This window comes from Carassius gibelio, chromosome B8, assembly GCF_023724105.1.
Source record: "Carassius gibelio isolate Cgi1373 ecotype wild population from Czech Republic chromosome B8, carGib1.2-hapl.c, whole genome shotgun sequence".
In the NCBI taxonomy this organism is placed as follows: Eukaryota; Metazoa; Chordata; class Actinopteri; order Cypriniformes; family Cyprinidae; genus Carassius; species Carassius gibelio.
Window position 1 is genome coordinate 1,415,103 of NC_068403.1, and position 14,745 is coordinate 1,429,847.

Consider the following 14,745-nt stretch of genomic DNA (forward strand, 5'->3'; position numbering starts at 1 on the left):
ATCGTGTCCCCTCTTCTATTCCGGGCTGAATGGAGAAGGTGAGCAGCATGCATGTTTGCAGCACTTACATATGATATTTTAACATAATTATAATATATACTTTCAAATAAACGTTTATTGCACAGTTCACATTTGTTAGCAAGTGTCCGGAATTGTTGAAAATTCTCTCACAGCATTTGCTAATAGTAGTAATGTTAGTAATGACGAGAGTTTCGCTAATATTTTACATATAAATATCACAGTTTAGACAAATCTGGTGTTTGTAAAGTTTATAAACCAATGATGGGACAAGCATTACTATTTATGTGTGCATATTTCTGTAATTAGTCAAGGTTATCATAGATTAGCAGGGCTAACCGTTAGCTGTTTAACTTTAATAACTTAGTGATTCAAACGGTCAAAAAATATTTTTCCAGCGGATATCCTAGTTACAGTATGACTGAGGCCGGTGACACACTGGCTGCGTGGCGTGAGTGTGTCACCGGCCTCAGTCATACTGTGCTGGCGCGCTGCTGCTGTAGAGGGAGACCGTTGACACACCAGGCTCATGTCTTCATTACAACAATATATACTTTTTTCTACACACCTACACCTACGCCTACTGATAAAGGACACCGTCAAAAGTATTTACGGCGAAATAGATTATGTTTGACAGGTGCAATATTTGAAAATCGATAATTATTATTTTTTTATTACATTTATATCTGAATTTGTCAACCTATAGACTTTCAAATATCAAAATATCAGGAATTCATATGTATTTGTGTACAAAATGACATTTAAACACATTTTCCTATTATATTTAGCCTGGAAAAGCTTCCAACACGCGCGCCTGTCGCGGTAAAAATAGGCGTCGGTTCTATTTCTAGCAAGCAAGCGTTTGCCGCGCTGAGACGCTGGAAAACTCTTGCATGCTAAAAAATAGAACCAACGCCTATTTTTCACCCCTCATTTACACTGAACACGTGTGCGGCGCATTACGGCTGCGACAAGGTTTTATTCCGTCCTCCACGCGGTGCCAACTCACACCGGGAGCATATCAGAAGCGGAGCGACTGGATGCGTGAGACCACGTGATTGACTTTCGTCGTCCATTCTCCTACCAAGGATATATTGCCAATATACATGCAATACGTTTGGGAGTCTGCACAGGGTGTTTATTTTGAAATTGACAGGGATTTTTGACTTTTATTTTGTATTTCCGGTGCGACTTGGACGCGCGTCCGTCAAAAATAGACTAGGCGCCTATATTTAGCGAAGCGGCGCGGAGAGCCGCTTCTGGGAAGCGTCTGAAACGCGCCGCGTCGCGGCCGGGGTAAACACAAGCATTGACTAGAATGGGCGTGATCAGCTACGGTAGCCGTGTCGCAGCCGTAATTCGCCGCACACGTGTTCTGTGTAAGGGGTCACGCGCCACACGCGCGTGTTGGAAGCGTTTCAAGGCAAAATATACTAGGAAAATATGTTTATATGTAATTTTGTACACAAAGGCATATTAATTCATGACATTTTGATATTTGAAAGTCTATAGGTTGGCATAGGTCAGATATAAATGTAATTTAAAAAATAAAATAAATTATTATAAATTTTCAAATATTGCACCTGTCAAACATACTGTCAAAACATACTTTGCTGTCAATACTGTTGACGGTGTCCTATCAGTAGGTGTGTAAAAAAAGTTTATATTGTTGTCATGAAGACAGCTGGCACGCTGCTGCTACTGTAGGTGACATAGAGGGAGGCCACCGAAAAACCAGGCTCTTGTCTTCATGACAACAATATAAACTTTTTTTTACACACCTACGCCTACTGATAAAGGACACCGTCAACAGTATTGACGGCAAAATAGACTATGTTTGACAGTTGCAATATTTGAAAATCGTCGGTCCTATTTCTAGCATGTGCGCGTTTTCCGCGAGCCTCACGCAGGCAGTCTGCAAGCTCTAACCTGTTAACATGGGAGCGGAATTAAAAACAGACACGCCACGCAGCTGAGACGCTTGCACTATGCATCCAGTGTGTCGCCTGGCTTTGGTTCCATTTCTAGCATGCATGCGTTTCCCGTGCGGCTCGAGTCCCGCCGGAGACATATAGCTAAAATTAAAATACAATTATTAAATTATCATAATCTGCAATCAAACTGAAATTCTTATTGTTGGTTTCCTTTGTGTAATTTCTCCTTTTTCTTTCCTTTTCTTTTCTTTCCAGGTCATCAGAGGGCGAGGCTAACCATCCTTTTCAGTGTCAGGCTAAGAGTGAGGAGAAATAGATTAGGTACAGTAGGTGACTAGTTAACATGCACCACAATGTTCAACTGTAAATTCGTTGGCTGTGAGCATGTGTCTGAGAATGTGTGTAACTATGTTCAGCACACAAAACTGCATAGCAATGCCCCCAATTATCACTACCAGTGTGGGGTGCCTGACTGTTCACAGAGGTACAGAAAACACACGGGACTGCAAATTCATATGTATAGGCAGCATAGGTCCTACCTGCAAGCTGCTGGGCCTATACTGCCTGGTACATCAGCTCTACCACCTGACACATCAGCTCTACCACCTGACACACCCTTGAAATGTCTGCTTGAGGCTTGTGCATTTAAGTGTGACACTTTGGCCTCTCTTATTAAGCATTTGAAGATGCACATGAGGGAAGGAATGGTAACTACATGTCCATTTAGAGGTTGTGATTGCACGTTCACACACGTGATGACTTTTGCTTCACATATTTCCAGAAAACATAGGTGTGCAGAGGATTCAATTTTAGATAACCTTGTTTTAGACAAGTCTATTGCTACAGAGCCGTTGACAGGACCCAGTCAGTCATATTCAGAGGCTGACATGGAACATAATGAACCACAAATGCCATTAGCTTTCGACGAAAACCTATTTTTACAGAACCTTACACTTTTTTACCTGAAATTGCAATCTAAGCTACTCTTACCAGCAAGCACCATTCAAACCATTATTGATGGCTTTCAAAGTGCTCATGAACTTGGCCTGTCCAATTCCCTAAACATTCTGAGTGAGAAACTAAAAGAACTCAGAATCCCTCAGGCCACTATAAGCAGCATCACTGAGGAAATGAACAGAGATGATCTACTCACACTCTATAACAGGGGAATGCTCAGTACAGATGCAAAAAGGAAGGCTGCTTTCAAAGAGTGTTTTAACTATGTTCATCCTGTTCCTTTGCTCTTGGGCAATGATGAAAATGACAAAGAATGTTTTGCTCAGTATGTTCCTATTCATGAGACATTGGAGACACTTTTCAAAAATGAGTCTGTACACGAACAGTATACCATAACACGTTTGCAGCCATCTACTGATGCTGTCTATCAGGATGTCAAGGATGGAGAAGGCTTTCAATGTAATCCAATGTTGAAAGCTGACCCTTCTTCACTTGGTTTAATACTGTACCAAGATGCCTTTGAGGTTGTCAACCCCCTGGGCTCAGGGAAAAAAAAACACAAGGTTTTAGCAGTTTACCTAACTCTTACTGATATCTTGCCTCACAATAGATCTTCTATTGATCAGATGCAACTTGTTCTCTTATGTAGGGAACAGGACTTTAAGTATTTTGGGGTAAATAAAGTTTTTGCTCCCCTGATTGAGGACCTCAAAATTCTGGAGCAGAGAGGTGTAGTCACATCTGATGGCATTATACTAAAGGGCTATTTGGTTGCCATTGCAGGAGACAACCTGGGATCCCATTCTATTGGGGGATTCTTGGAGAACTTCAGTCGGTCTACTTATTTTTGTCGATACTGTGAGGTGTGTAGAGATGATTTCCTGACTAATCCTATATCGTGTGGTACCAAAAGAACAGCCCAATCATACGCAAGTAATTTGCAAGAGCAGGAAACTACTGCCACCGACTCTGTATGCGGCATAAAGTTTGACTCTCCTTTCAATCAGCTTTCACATTTTCATGTTTGCCAGCCTGGCCTTCCACCGTGTCTAGGCCATGACTTATTTGAGGGAGTCATAGCTTATGACCTTCCTTTATATATTCGCCATTTAGTTGAGGATAATCATTTTACATACCTGCAGTTAAACAGGTGCAAGAACCAGTTCCGATATGAAGTTAACGATGGTAAAGACAAACCAGCAGACCTCTCTCCCAGCAGCGACAAGCTCAGTGGGCATGCAGTTCAGAACTGGTGTTTGCTTAGACTTCTCCCACTCATGGTGGGTGACAGGATTAAAGATCCCTGCGAAAATGAGGTGTGGCAAATGATTTTGCAGCTGAGGGAGATTGTTGAGCTCATCTGTGCACCGGTCATTACGGAGGGCCAGGTTGCGTATCTTAAAGTCCTCATAGAGGAGTACATAGACAACAGGACAAGGCTTTTCCCCAATGCCCCCCTCAGACCAAAGCACCATTATCTGTGCCACTATCCATCTCTCATCATCCACTTTGGCCCACTTATTCGCCTATGGACACTCCGATTTGAGAGCAAACATACATTTTTTAAACAGTGTGCCAGAAAATTGCACAATTTTAAGAATTTGTGCAAAACTCTAGCAGAGAGGCACCAACTTCTACAAGCGTACTTGAGTGCAGGAAACTTGTTCCCTCCACTTGTACAAGCAGAAAAGGGTACTGATTTTCATGTTGACGATTACAATGACAGGATCAGGGCATCTGTAGCCAGTTGTCCATTCCAGTTACAGTCGGCAGTGGCTTCTAACTATGTTACAGTCAAAGGCACAGATTACAGAAGGGGGATGCACATTTTACTAGAGAACAGTGATGAAGGGCTTCTTATTGGGAAGATTATGCTAATTATTGTTGTTCATAATTCGGTCTATTTTGTCTCAGAGAAACATACTTTTGTAAAGTTATGTGACACAGGTGTGTACTGTGACCTAGGAGTGGCCCAAGACAATTATGTGTGCATTAAGCAGGAAGATCTACTGGACTACTATCCTCTTTCAGCATACAATGTGTATGATCAGTCCCTTATTGCTCTCCACCATTCTTTTCCAGAGGCAGTATGAGCAGGGAGGAAAGTGAGGATACAGGATATGTGAGGAGAGATGTGAGTAGTAGAGCAGTACAGTCGAAGCAAACAAAGTTTTTTTTTTTTTTTTTGGTAGCCTTGAATAAAGTTGATTTTGTCCTTAACTTGCTTTGTTGATTGAAGAGACTATAGTATGAAATATGCATACAGTGTAGGGATGGCAAAAATGAGAAATTACAGTGTTTCATGATTCAATACTTAATGAGACTAGGCCAAGGAAGCAGTGATGTCATACTTGCCTGATCTCCCTGATGACCTTCTTACCACCATGCTGGATGAGCTTGGGGTCGAGTCTATTGAAGATCTGACCTTGGTGGAGGAGAGGGATCTGGTGAAATACCTCAAACCTATCCAAAGTCGGAAGTTAATGAAGGGCATCAAGGACGGTAAATGCATCTGTTCACCCATTACATTTTTAATTCTTTCATGTCACTGAACTAGGGCCTTAGAACATTGCACAACTGGTAGACAATATGCTTTGTATATAGTCCCAAGCTCACACACTTGTTACCTGTCAAATACTATTGGATGAATTGATTAATCTCAGGTGTGCAGCACAGCTTATAGACCTTATTAATGTGTGTGGCATTTGTTTAGTGTGACGTAATGGGTTGGGGAAATGTATAATAGGTATAAAAAATAATAATTGGAATTACAAACTCATTAAAACTGGGCTATTTTTCACTGCTGTTGTTTTCAAAACTGGAAATACATAGAACTGAATGCAGCTGATGCTTATTACTTGCATGCATTTCCAAACTTAATAACAATAGCAGTGAAAAACAATCAGACCCTTTTATGATGAGTTTGTAATTCCAATAATGTATTGGCCTGTTATTTTAACTATTGTTCTTTTACGTGGCATTATCAGAGTAATCTTTTAATGTCAATGGCCACTTCTGCGTTCTCCCAACCCATTATGTCACATTCTAACAAATGGCACTCACGTGAATACGTTTGAATTGCTTCATCCAATAGCGCTGACAGGAAACCAATTTATGAGCTTCCTCCAGGAAGTACTGGAGCGGGACTACAGTTAAGCACACAATCTATTGACCCCATAGCCCTTCATCTTGCCCTATCTTAATTAATAAATTGTTTTTGTGCCTTCTAGGACTTGCTACTCTTAATATGGAGTTGGTCTCTGCTCCTGATCCAAGTGCTCCAAGTTCCCCAACTCCCTGTTCTCCAAACACAACATTCCAGCCTCCAAATCAGCTGTTGCCCAGCCCTCCAAGCACGTCAAGCGCTTTACAGTCTGGCATACCATGGCATGTTGACTTTCGTCTCAACTGGGACCAGGTGTCATCAGCCATTCGACTTAGAGTGGAAAAAGAAGAAAGACCATTGCCAGACGAGAGAAGGGCCTTTGTGGCCATGCTCGTGGACCAAATGATGCAGCATGACCGCAACCCAACCAGAGCCATGTGCCACAGCGTTGTGAGAAACATTGTCAGGTAGGGATGGGACTATTATAAATATTAGCTGTCAGTTGATCCCCAGCCCAGCCCCAACCCCTTCAACTGTACGCTTCTGTCATAAGTGCCACAATGGTGACATATTTTCTAATTATCCCACCCACATTTTCAGGAGCCATCCAAAATCATTTGGCGACATTGGCAAGTATGGTGATACTGCTGGAGACGGATGTCACTCTCTTCTGCAACAAGTAAAAACAAGAGTGGAGTATAAAAATAGGAATAAAACTCTTGCTCAACGCCGCAGAGAAAGAAGACCACGCACGGGAATGGCAGGAGAGGCCAGACTGGCAAGAGGTCCTGTTGACCAATACGGGTATGTGGCAATATGTATGTGGCAACATACATGAAAAGACTGTCAATATTTGTTTGAAAGCATGGTATATGACCATGAAGATCCCTGAAACTGGACAAAACATACTTTTCTCTTGACTACTTTATTGACACTTTGACATGGACCCTTTTCACAGCAATCATGTTGCGATGTTAATAGTGTAGTGTAAACAGGTGTAATTACCTGTGATTATGGCCTTGTTCCATTTAGGATTAACTGAGCCAGGTCACTGATATTGTGCATAGTGGCTCTCTGGCATGCATGGTTGTGGTACACTAAATACCTTGACCTTAAAGGGATATTCCACCATTTGGGGAATTAAGCTAATTGACAAATTCCGGAAATCTTAGTCACTTTGCAGGCGAGATGCTAATGGTCTAATCCGATCCAATGATCTATGCTAGGCTGGAGCTATACATGGTATCGCCAGACTCAGGGAACTGCTGGATGAATGGGAGAAAAGTAAAAATCAATTGATTTTACTCAAGGGGAGGTGGAAAATGAGCTTAATTCCCCAAATGGTGGAATATCCCTTTAATTATTTTGATAAAATACACCTGTGTTTACAACACTATTACACTGTAACATAACTTCTGTGGGATGGGTCTATTTAGACAGTCACAACAGGGAATCAAACTGCTGACCATTCAGTCATGAGATGGCTTGCTCCAACTTCTGAGTTATAACCATCCTCAATAGTATTGTTACTCTGTGATGCCCACTCCTAGGTGTGTCAGGTGGGGCCCAGCAGATTTGCCAGAGGGGGAGACTGAGGCAACGTTGGAGAATATAAAGAGGGATCTGCTGAACATCTACTCAGGCATGCCATCTATTGTCTTTTTGGGTAATTTTGTTTAGAATTTAGTAATTGGTCAAGATCTGAACACTGTGTGTGTTGAGCGGCTACAAGACCAAATTGTTACTTGGGTACTAACAATACATTTGTATGTCTGTATACACAGAGGAAGGAATGAGTGGGGCAGAGAGAGCAGAACCAATGATGGAAAAGACATATGTCATCCTGCGGAAATACCTTAACAAAGTGCCTTCTGCAGCAATGTCTGAGATCAAACAGGAATGGCCATTTCTCTTCTCTCAGAAATGCCTATTCTCGCACTTTAACCTTCTGACGGACGTCAATGTCCTTCAGAAGCTACAGGAGGCAATTAGTCGACGAGGACAGACCATCCTGGATTACTGTGCAACACTGGACAACCCCAAGATCCGTGATGTTCTGGCCTGCTATGATCCAGACTCTGACAAGGCTGCCTGCATCCTGCTGCTCCTAATGTTGTACTTCAGAGAGCCGAAAGAGAGTTTGATGCTTGAAGTTGATGTAAGATTTTTCATTCAAATATTTAAAATGCAAATTGAGTGATTACATTATCAACATTTACCTTGCATGATTTACTACCTCTGACCAATGAACAATATTTATCCTTTATCCTAAAACCATGCTATTGTGTGTTAACTATGTTACAGCCATGTGCCACTGCTGTGGACGTCAATACTGCAGAACTCCCCGGCACCCCCTGCTTGATCATTCAAGGTAATGTTACTTTGATCTAGTACCGACATTTCTAACTCATTATTTTGTTTTCATTCTAGAAAGCTGATCCAAATCTTAAGCAGATCCAAAGTGCTCAAAACACATAATGTTGTATCTGTTCATTTCAGGTGACATGATGAAGCCCTCTGGATGGCTTTTGTCAATCGAGGGACATGTCGTGATGGGCCCACACCCTTTCTTTTTACACGGAGTAGCTGCTTTCTTCAGCAGCTATTACGTATTCAACCTTGAGTATCCTGCCGCTGGATCTTCAACGCTGGAGTTCATTCAAAGGTATTTTATAAAGATCACATTTAATCTTGTAATTCACATTATAGTACAGGCTTCCAACTCAATGATTGTCTTGAGGTTGAAAATGCTGACAAACAAGGTACATGAGGCTAGCCTGGTGAGACCATCCTGATCTCGCGAACTCATTCAATTTCGCTCTGCAGATCAGTCTGGGTTTCTACACATGTTATGCTGACAAATACCTGCCGGTCCAATCAAAGCTATTTATTTAGTTTTGCTACCTATCATAGTAAAAAATCAACCACTTTGCCTCAGGCAAACCTAACCTGAGGCACCTTGGCTAAAAATGGCAATTTTATGGTGAGCAGAATATCTAACAAGTTTGAATTATATCTATTAGGGTTCTATGTGGGGAATAAGCACAGCAAAAAGCACACCTTGATAAATGCTGTCTGCAATATATACTGTAAGTCTATTTAAAACTGAAACTATCTTTGCTTATTAACAGATGCTTCCTGGGCATCAATCCTGAAAGAGGCTCAAAGACCAAGAAGCGGACAACAATGAACCCTCATGTGAGCACCCTTTTGAGGAAACTTATTGACTTTGAGTGGGCATCATAGTTTTTTTTTGCAGCAGCAGCAGCAGTAGTTGTCAGGCTCAGTTTTGAGTAGCCTTGTTCTTTTTGTAATTTTTCAAGACAACTTTGCACTACAAGATTTTTACACAATGCTGTTCCTTGTGGACTCATTATAATGTTTGAGACAGAGAGGAGCACCTGACATTACTTCATCGCTCTCTCCCTTGCTCTCTTATCTTGCCATGAATGCCTCATTCCCATCCTGTCCATTACTGTTATTGTGACACAGCTAGTTGAATAGTTGAATTTTGCGACAGGTAGTTGAATTGCAAGTTTGCACAATTTCTCTGCATTTTCTGCATTTTAAGATGGCTTTTATGACTAGAAAGTTGAATTTGTTGAACTCTTGAGGTTCTTGGCATCTGCTGTACATTGAAAAATATTTTTTGTTAATAAATATGCCAATCGGCTAAAGTTGTCTTTACCTCAGAGTTGTTTGTTGGGGGGAGGGGGTTAATAGTACAATGATTGTAAATTCACAGTAAATGGAAGCTTTATCTGCATTACTTTTACAGTAAGTTATAGGACAATTTTAGCATGACTTCCACAGTATACATTGTAAATTCACAGTAAATTATTGTCAACTTGAACATTACTTTCACAGTACACACTGTAAAAGTACAGGGTCTTGTTGTAATGATGTACAGCAAAATATTGTAATTCCCTAGTAATGTACTGTAATATCACAGTAATTGCTTTGACATTGAAGCTGTGAAGTTACAGTATACAGTTGTGCTTTTACAACAATGCATTGTAATATCACAGATATAAAATTACAGTAAATTGCTGTAACTATATTTCACAGTATATTGCTGTAATCCTTACTGTGAAAGTCATGCAAAATTTATCCAATTATTTACTGTAAATTTACACCGAAAATTTTTGCAGTGAATGATTAAAAAATGTACTTAATTAAAATGAATTTAAAAACAGCTACAAAATTATTTTACATAAAATAAAAAACAGTGAAAATATAGTGCATTGAGTTCGGACATTGCACAGTGCTCATTCAATAAATGCACAGCTAAACAGATGAGTTTTATGTCTAGATTTAAATGTGACTAGTGTTTTAGCACATCTGACCTCTCTGGAAGCTGATTCCAACTGCGAGCGGCATAGAAACTAAAAGCAGATTCCCCTTGTTTTGTGTGAACCCTTGGTACTTCTAACTGCATTACTTGAGGATGTGCTAATCGCCTTCCTGATATGGATGATCTTCTCAGAAAAGAAGGATGCAAACTCATTGCATTTGCTGTCTGAAAGCATTTCACTGGGAATCTGACTTCAGTCTATGTCTCGTAACTTTGAACGCTCCTCTGGTTTCAGTTGTGTTTTTGTTTATTTTGGTGATGTATAAATAAAGTCTTCCCATCTGCCTGCACTTGAGTCTTCGCCTCTTGCGATCTGTGACACTACGTCCTTAATACCAATGGATGAAAAGTTTAGAGCCCTACTGATGATCAAGTCTAGAGTGTGTCCACCTTTGTGTGTAGGTCCATGTACATACTGAATAAAACATAAAAAAAAATCTCAAACATGCTCCAAAGTCCAGATCTGATTCAACCGAGTCGCGAACATGCTCCGAAGTGCCGATCTAAATCAACCGAGTCGCGAACAGGCTCCGAAGTGCCGATCTGAATCAACCGAGTCGCGAACAGTCTCCGAAGTGCCGATCTGAATCAACCGAGTCGCGAACATGCTCCGAAGTAACGATCTGAAACAACCGAGTCGCGAACAGGCTCCGAAGTGCCGATCTGAATCAACCGAGTCGCGAACATGCTCCGAAGTGCCGATCTGAATCAACCGAGTCGCGAACATGCTCCGAAGTCCCGATCTGAAACAACAGAGTAACGAACAGGCTCCGAAGTCCCGATCTGAAAACTTCGACCAAAGAATGTAAAAAATAACTCTATTTCTCTAATAACTCTACAACTCTATGAAAGACTCAGATCACGTATCTAAAAATAAATCGCTATCATAAAAGAGAAATAATAAGAGGAGTGAAGTTTCCTACCGTTCTGCTGTGTTTGGTCCTCACTCGTGTCTGACGCTCCGCAGGCGTCTCCGCCCCTCATACGCGCATTTACAGCGCTAAATTAACCATCTTTGCTAATTATTATACATTTACGTCATTGTCAGCTTCAGGTACTTCATTTATTATTGTTCAATGAACTGTTTAAAAAAAAAGGTTGTATCTCAGTAATAATTCAAAATTATCAAAATAAAATATATAAAATTATGGTTTATATTTTAATATCCTTTCAAATATAATTTATTTCTGTGATGTGCAGCTGTATTTTTAGCATCATTCCTCCAGTCTTCAGTGTCACATGATCTTTAGAAATCATGAAAATATGATGATTTATTATTAGAACTATTAATAGGTGTGCTACCAAATATTATTTTGGAATCTGCGATACTTTTTTAAGGATTCTTCGATGTATAATCTTTTTTTAAAGAACAACGTTTATTCAAAATATAAATCTCTTCTAACAATATTAATCTTTGATATCACTTCTTATCAATTTAACACATCCTGAATAAAAGATTCTAAAATGTAATAAAGAATAAAATTTCTTATTAAATAAAGGATAAAAATTTACTGACCCCAAACTATTAAACTGTAGTGAATATTGTTAGAAAAGTCTTCTATTTTAAATAAATGCTCTTCTTTTTAACTTTTCATTCATCAAAGAATCCTGAAAGAAGTATCACAGATTCCAAAATAATATTTATTAGCAAAGCTGTTGATAATTCTAATAATAAATCATCATATTGTTCTGATTTCTGAAGATCATGTGACACTGAAGACTGGAGAAATGATGCTGAAAATACAGCTGCACATCAAATGAATAAATTACACCTTCATGTATATTAAAATAGAAAAATGTTAATAATATTTCACAATATTACATGTTTTACAGTATTTTAAAACATTAAAAATCATTCTGATCCCAAACTCTGACCGGTAGTGTGTGTATGTGTGTGTGTGTGTGTTATATATATATATATATATATATATATATATATATATATATATATATATATATATATAACCCACTAACACACTAGGCAAGGCAAGTTTATTTATATAGCACATTTCATACACAATGGTAATTCAAAGTGCTTTACATAAAAGAAAGTAAAATAATCATAAAGAAAAATTATAACAAAAATAAAACAAGCAGTTTTAAAACTTTTATAATGATTAAAAAATGTACTTAATTAAAATGAATTTAAAAACAGCTACAAAATTATTTTACATAAAATAAAAAACAGTGAAAATATAGTGCATTGAGTTCGGACATTGCACAGTGCTCATTCAATAAATGCACAGCTAAACAGATGAGTTTTATGTCTAGATTTAAATGTGACTAGTGTTTTAGCACATCTGACCTCTCTGGAAGCTGATTCCAACTGCGAGCGGCATAGAAACTAAAAGCAGATTCCCCTTGTTTTGTGTGAACCCTTGGTACTTCTAACTGCATTACTTGAGGATGTGCTAATCGCCTTCCTGATATGGATGATCTTCTCAGAAAAGAAGGATGCAAACTCATTGCATTTGCTGTCTGAAAGCATTTCACTGGGAATCTGACTTCAGTCTATGTCTCGTAACTTTGAACGCTCCTCTGGTTTCAGTTGTGTTTTTGTTTATTTTGGTGATGTATAAATAAAGTCTTCCCATCTGCCTGCACTTGAGTCTTCGCCTCTTGCGATCTGTGACACTACGTCCTTAATACCAATGGATGAAAAGTTTAGAGCCCTACTGATGATCAAGTCTAGAGTGTGTCCACCTTTGTGTGTAGGTCCATGTACATACTGAATAAAACATAAAAAAAAATCTCAAACATGCTCCAAAGTCCAGATCTGATTCAACCGAGTCGCGAACATGCTCCGAAGTGCCGATCTAAATCAACCGAGTCGCGAACAGGCTCCGAAGTGCCGATCTGAATCAACCGAGTCGCGAACAGTCTCCGAAGTGCCGATCTGAATCAACCGAGTCGCGAACATGCTCCGAAGTAACGATCTGAAACAACCGAGTCGCGAACAGGCTCCGAAGTGCCGATCTGAATCAACCGAGTCGCGAACATGCTCCGAAGTGCCGATCTGAATCAACCGAGTCGCGAACATGCTCCGAAGTCCCGATCTGAAACAACAGAGTAACGAACAGGCTCCGAAGTCCCGATCTGAAAACTTCGACCAAAGAATGTAAAAAATAACTCTATTTCTCTAATAACTCTACAACTCTATGAAAGACTCAGATCACGTATCTAAAAATAAATCGCTATCATAAAAGAGAAATAATAAGAGGAGTGAAGTTTCCTACCGTTCTGCTGTGTTTGGTCCTCACTCGCGTCTGACGCTCCGCAGGCGTCTCCGCCCCTCATACGCGCATTTACAGCGCTAAATTAACCATCTTTGCTAATTATTATACATTTACGTCATTGTCAGCTTCAGGTACTTCATTTATTATTGTTCAATGAACTGTTTAAAAAAAAAGGTTGTATCTCAGTAATAATTCAAAATTATCAAAATAAAATATATAAAATTATGGTTTATATTTTAATATCCTTTCAAATATAATTTATTTCTGTGATGTGCAGCTGTATTTTTAGCATCATTCCTCCAGTCTTCAGTGTCACATGATCTTTAGAAATCATGAAAATATGATGATTTATTATTAGAACTATTAATAGGTGTGCTACCAAATATTATTTTGGAATCTGCGATACTTTTTTAAGGATTCTTCGATGTATAATCTTTTTTTAAAGAACAACGTTTATTCAAAATATAAATCTCTTCTAACAATATTAATCTTTGATATCACTTCTTATCAATTTAACACATCCTGAATAAAAGATTCTAAAATGTAATAAAGAATAAAATTTCTTATTAAATAAAGGATAAAAATTTACTGACCCCAAACTATTAAACTGTAGTGAATATTGTTAGAAAAGTCTTCTATTTTAAATAAATGCTCTTCTTTTTAACTTTTCATTCATCAAAGAATCCTGAAAGAAGTATCACAGATTCCAAAATAATATTTATTAGCAAAGCTGTTGATAATTCTAATAATAAATCATCATATTGTTCTGATTTCTGAAGATCATGTGACACTGAAGACTGGAGAAATGATGCTGAAAATACAGCTGCACATCAAATGAATAAATTACACCTTCATGTATATTAAAATAGAAAAATGTTAATAATATTTCACAATATTACATGTTTTACAGTATTTTAAAACATTACAAATCATTCTGATCCCAAACTCTGACCGGTAGTGTGTGTATGTGTGTGTGTGTGTGTTATATATATATATATATATATATATATATATATATATATATATATATATACACTCAAAAAAATGACTCTTTGGCTGAACATGATTCTATCATGGACAGTGGTTCCACATGTTTGTACCATGTTATTTGGACATGAATAAATCAAGTTATAAGGACTT

At 38.8% G+C, this 14,745-nt stretch overlaps 1 protein-coding gene across 1 annotated transcript; it reads left to right on the forward strand.

Moving 5' to 3' along the window:
• Positions 1-1,336: 1,336 nt before the first annotated feature.
• Positions 1,337-9,261, forward strand: LOC127964113 (uncharacterized). Its single transcript, XM_052564276.1, has 13 exons — positions 1,337-1,397; positions 2,208-2,254; positions 2,369-2,436; positions 4,060-4,950; positions 4,992-5,043; positions 5,237-5,411; positions 6,140-6,482; positions 6,616-6,819; positions 7,566-7,657; positions 7,800-8,173; positions 8,320-8,386; positions 8,515-8,680; positions 9,147-9,261. The coding sequence occupies exons 1-13, from the start codon at positions 1,337-1,339 to the stop codon at positions 9,259-9,261; spliced, it is 2,655 nt and encodes an 884-aa protein (XP_052420236.1).
• Positions 9,262-14,745: the final 5,484 nt, after the last annotated feature.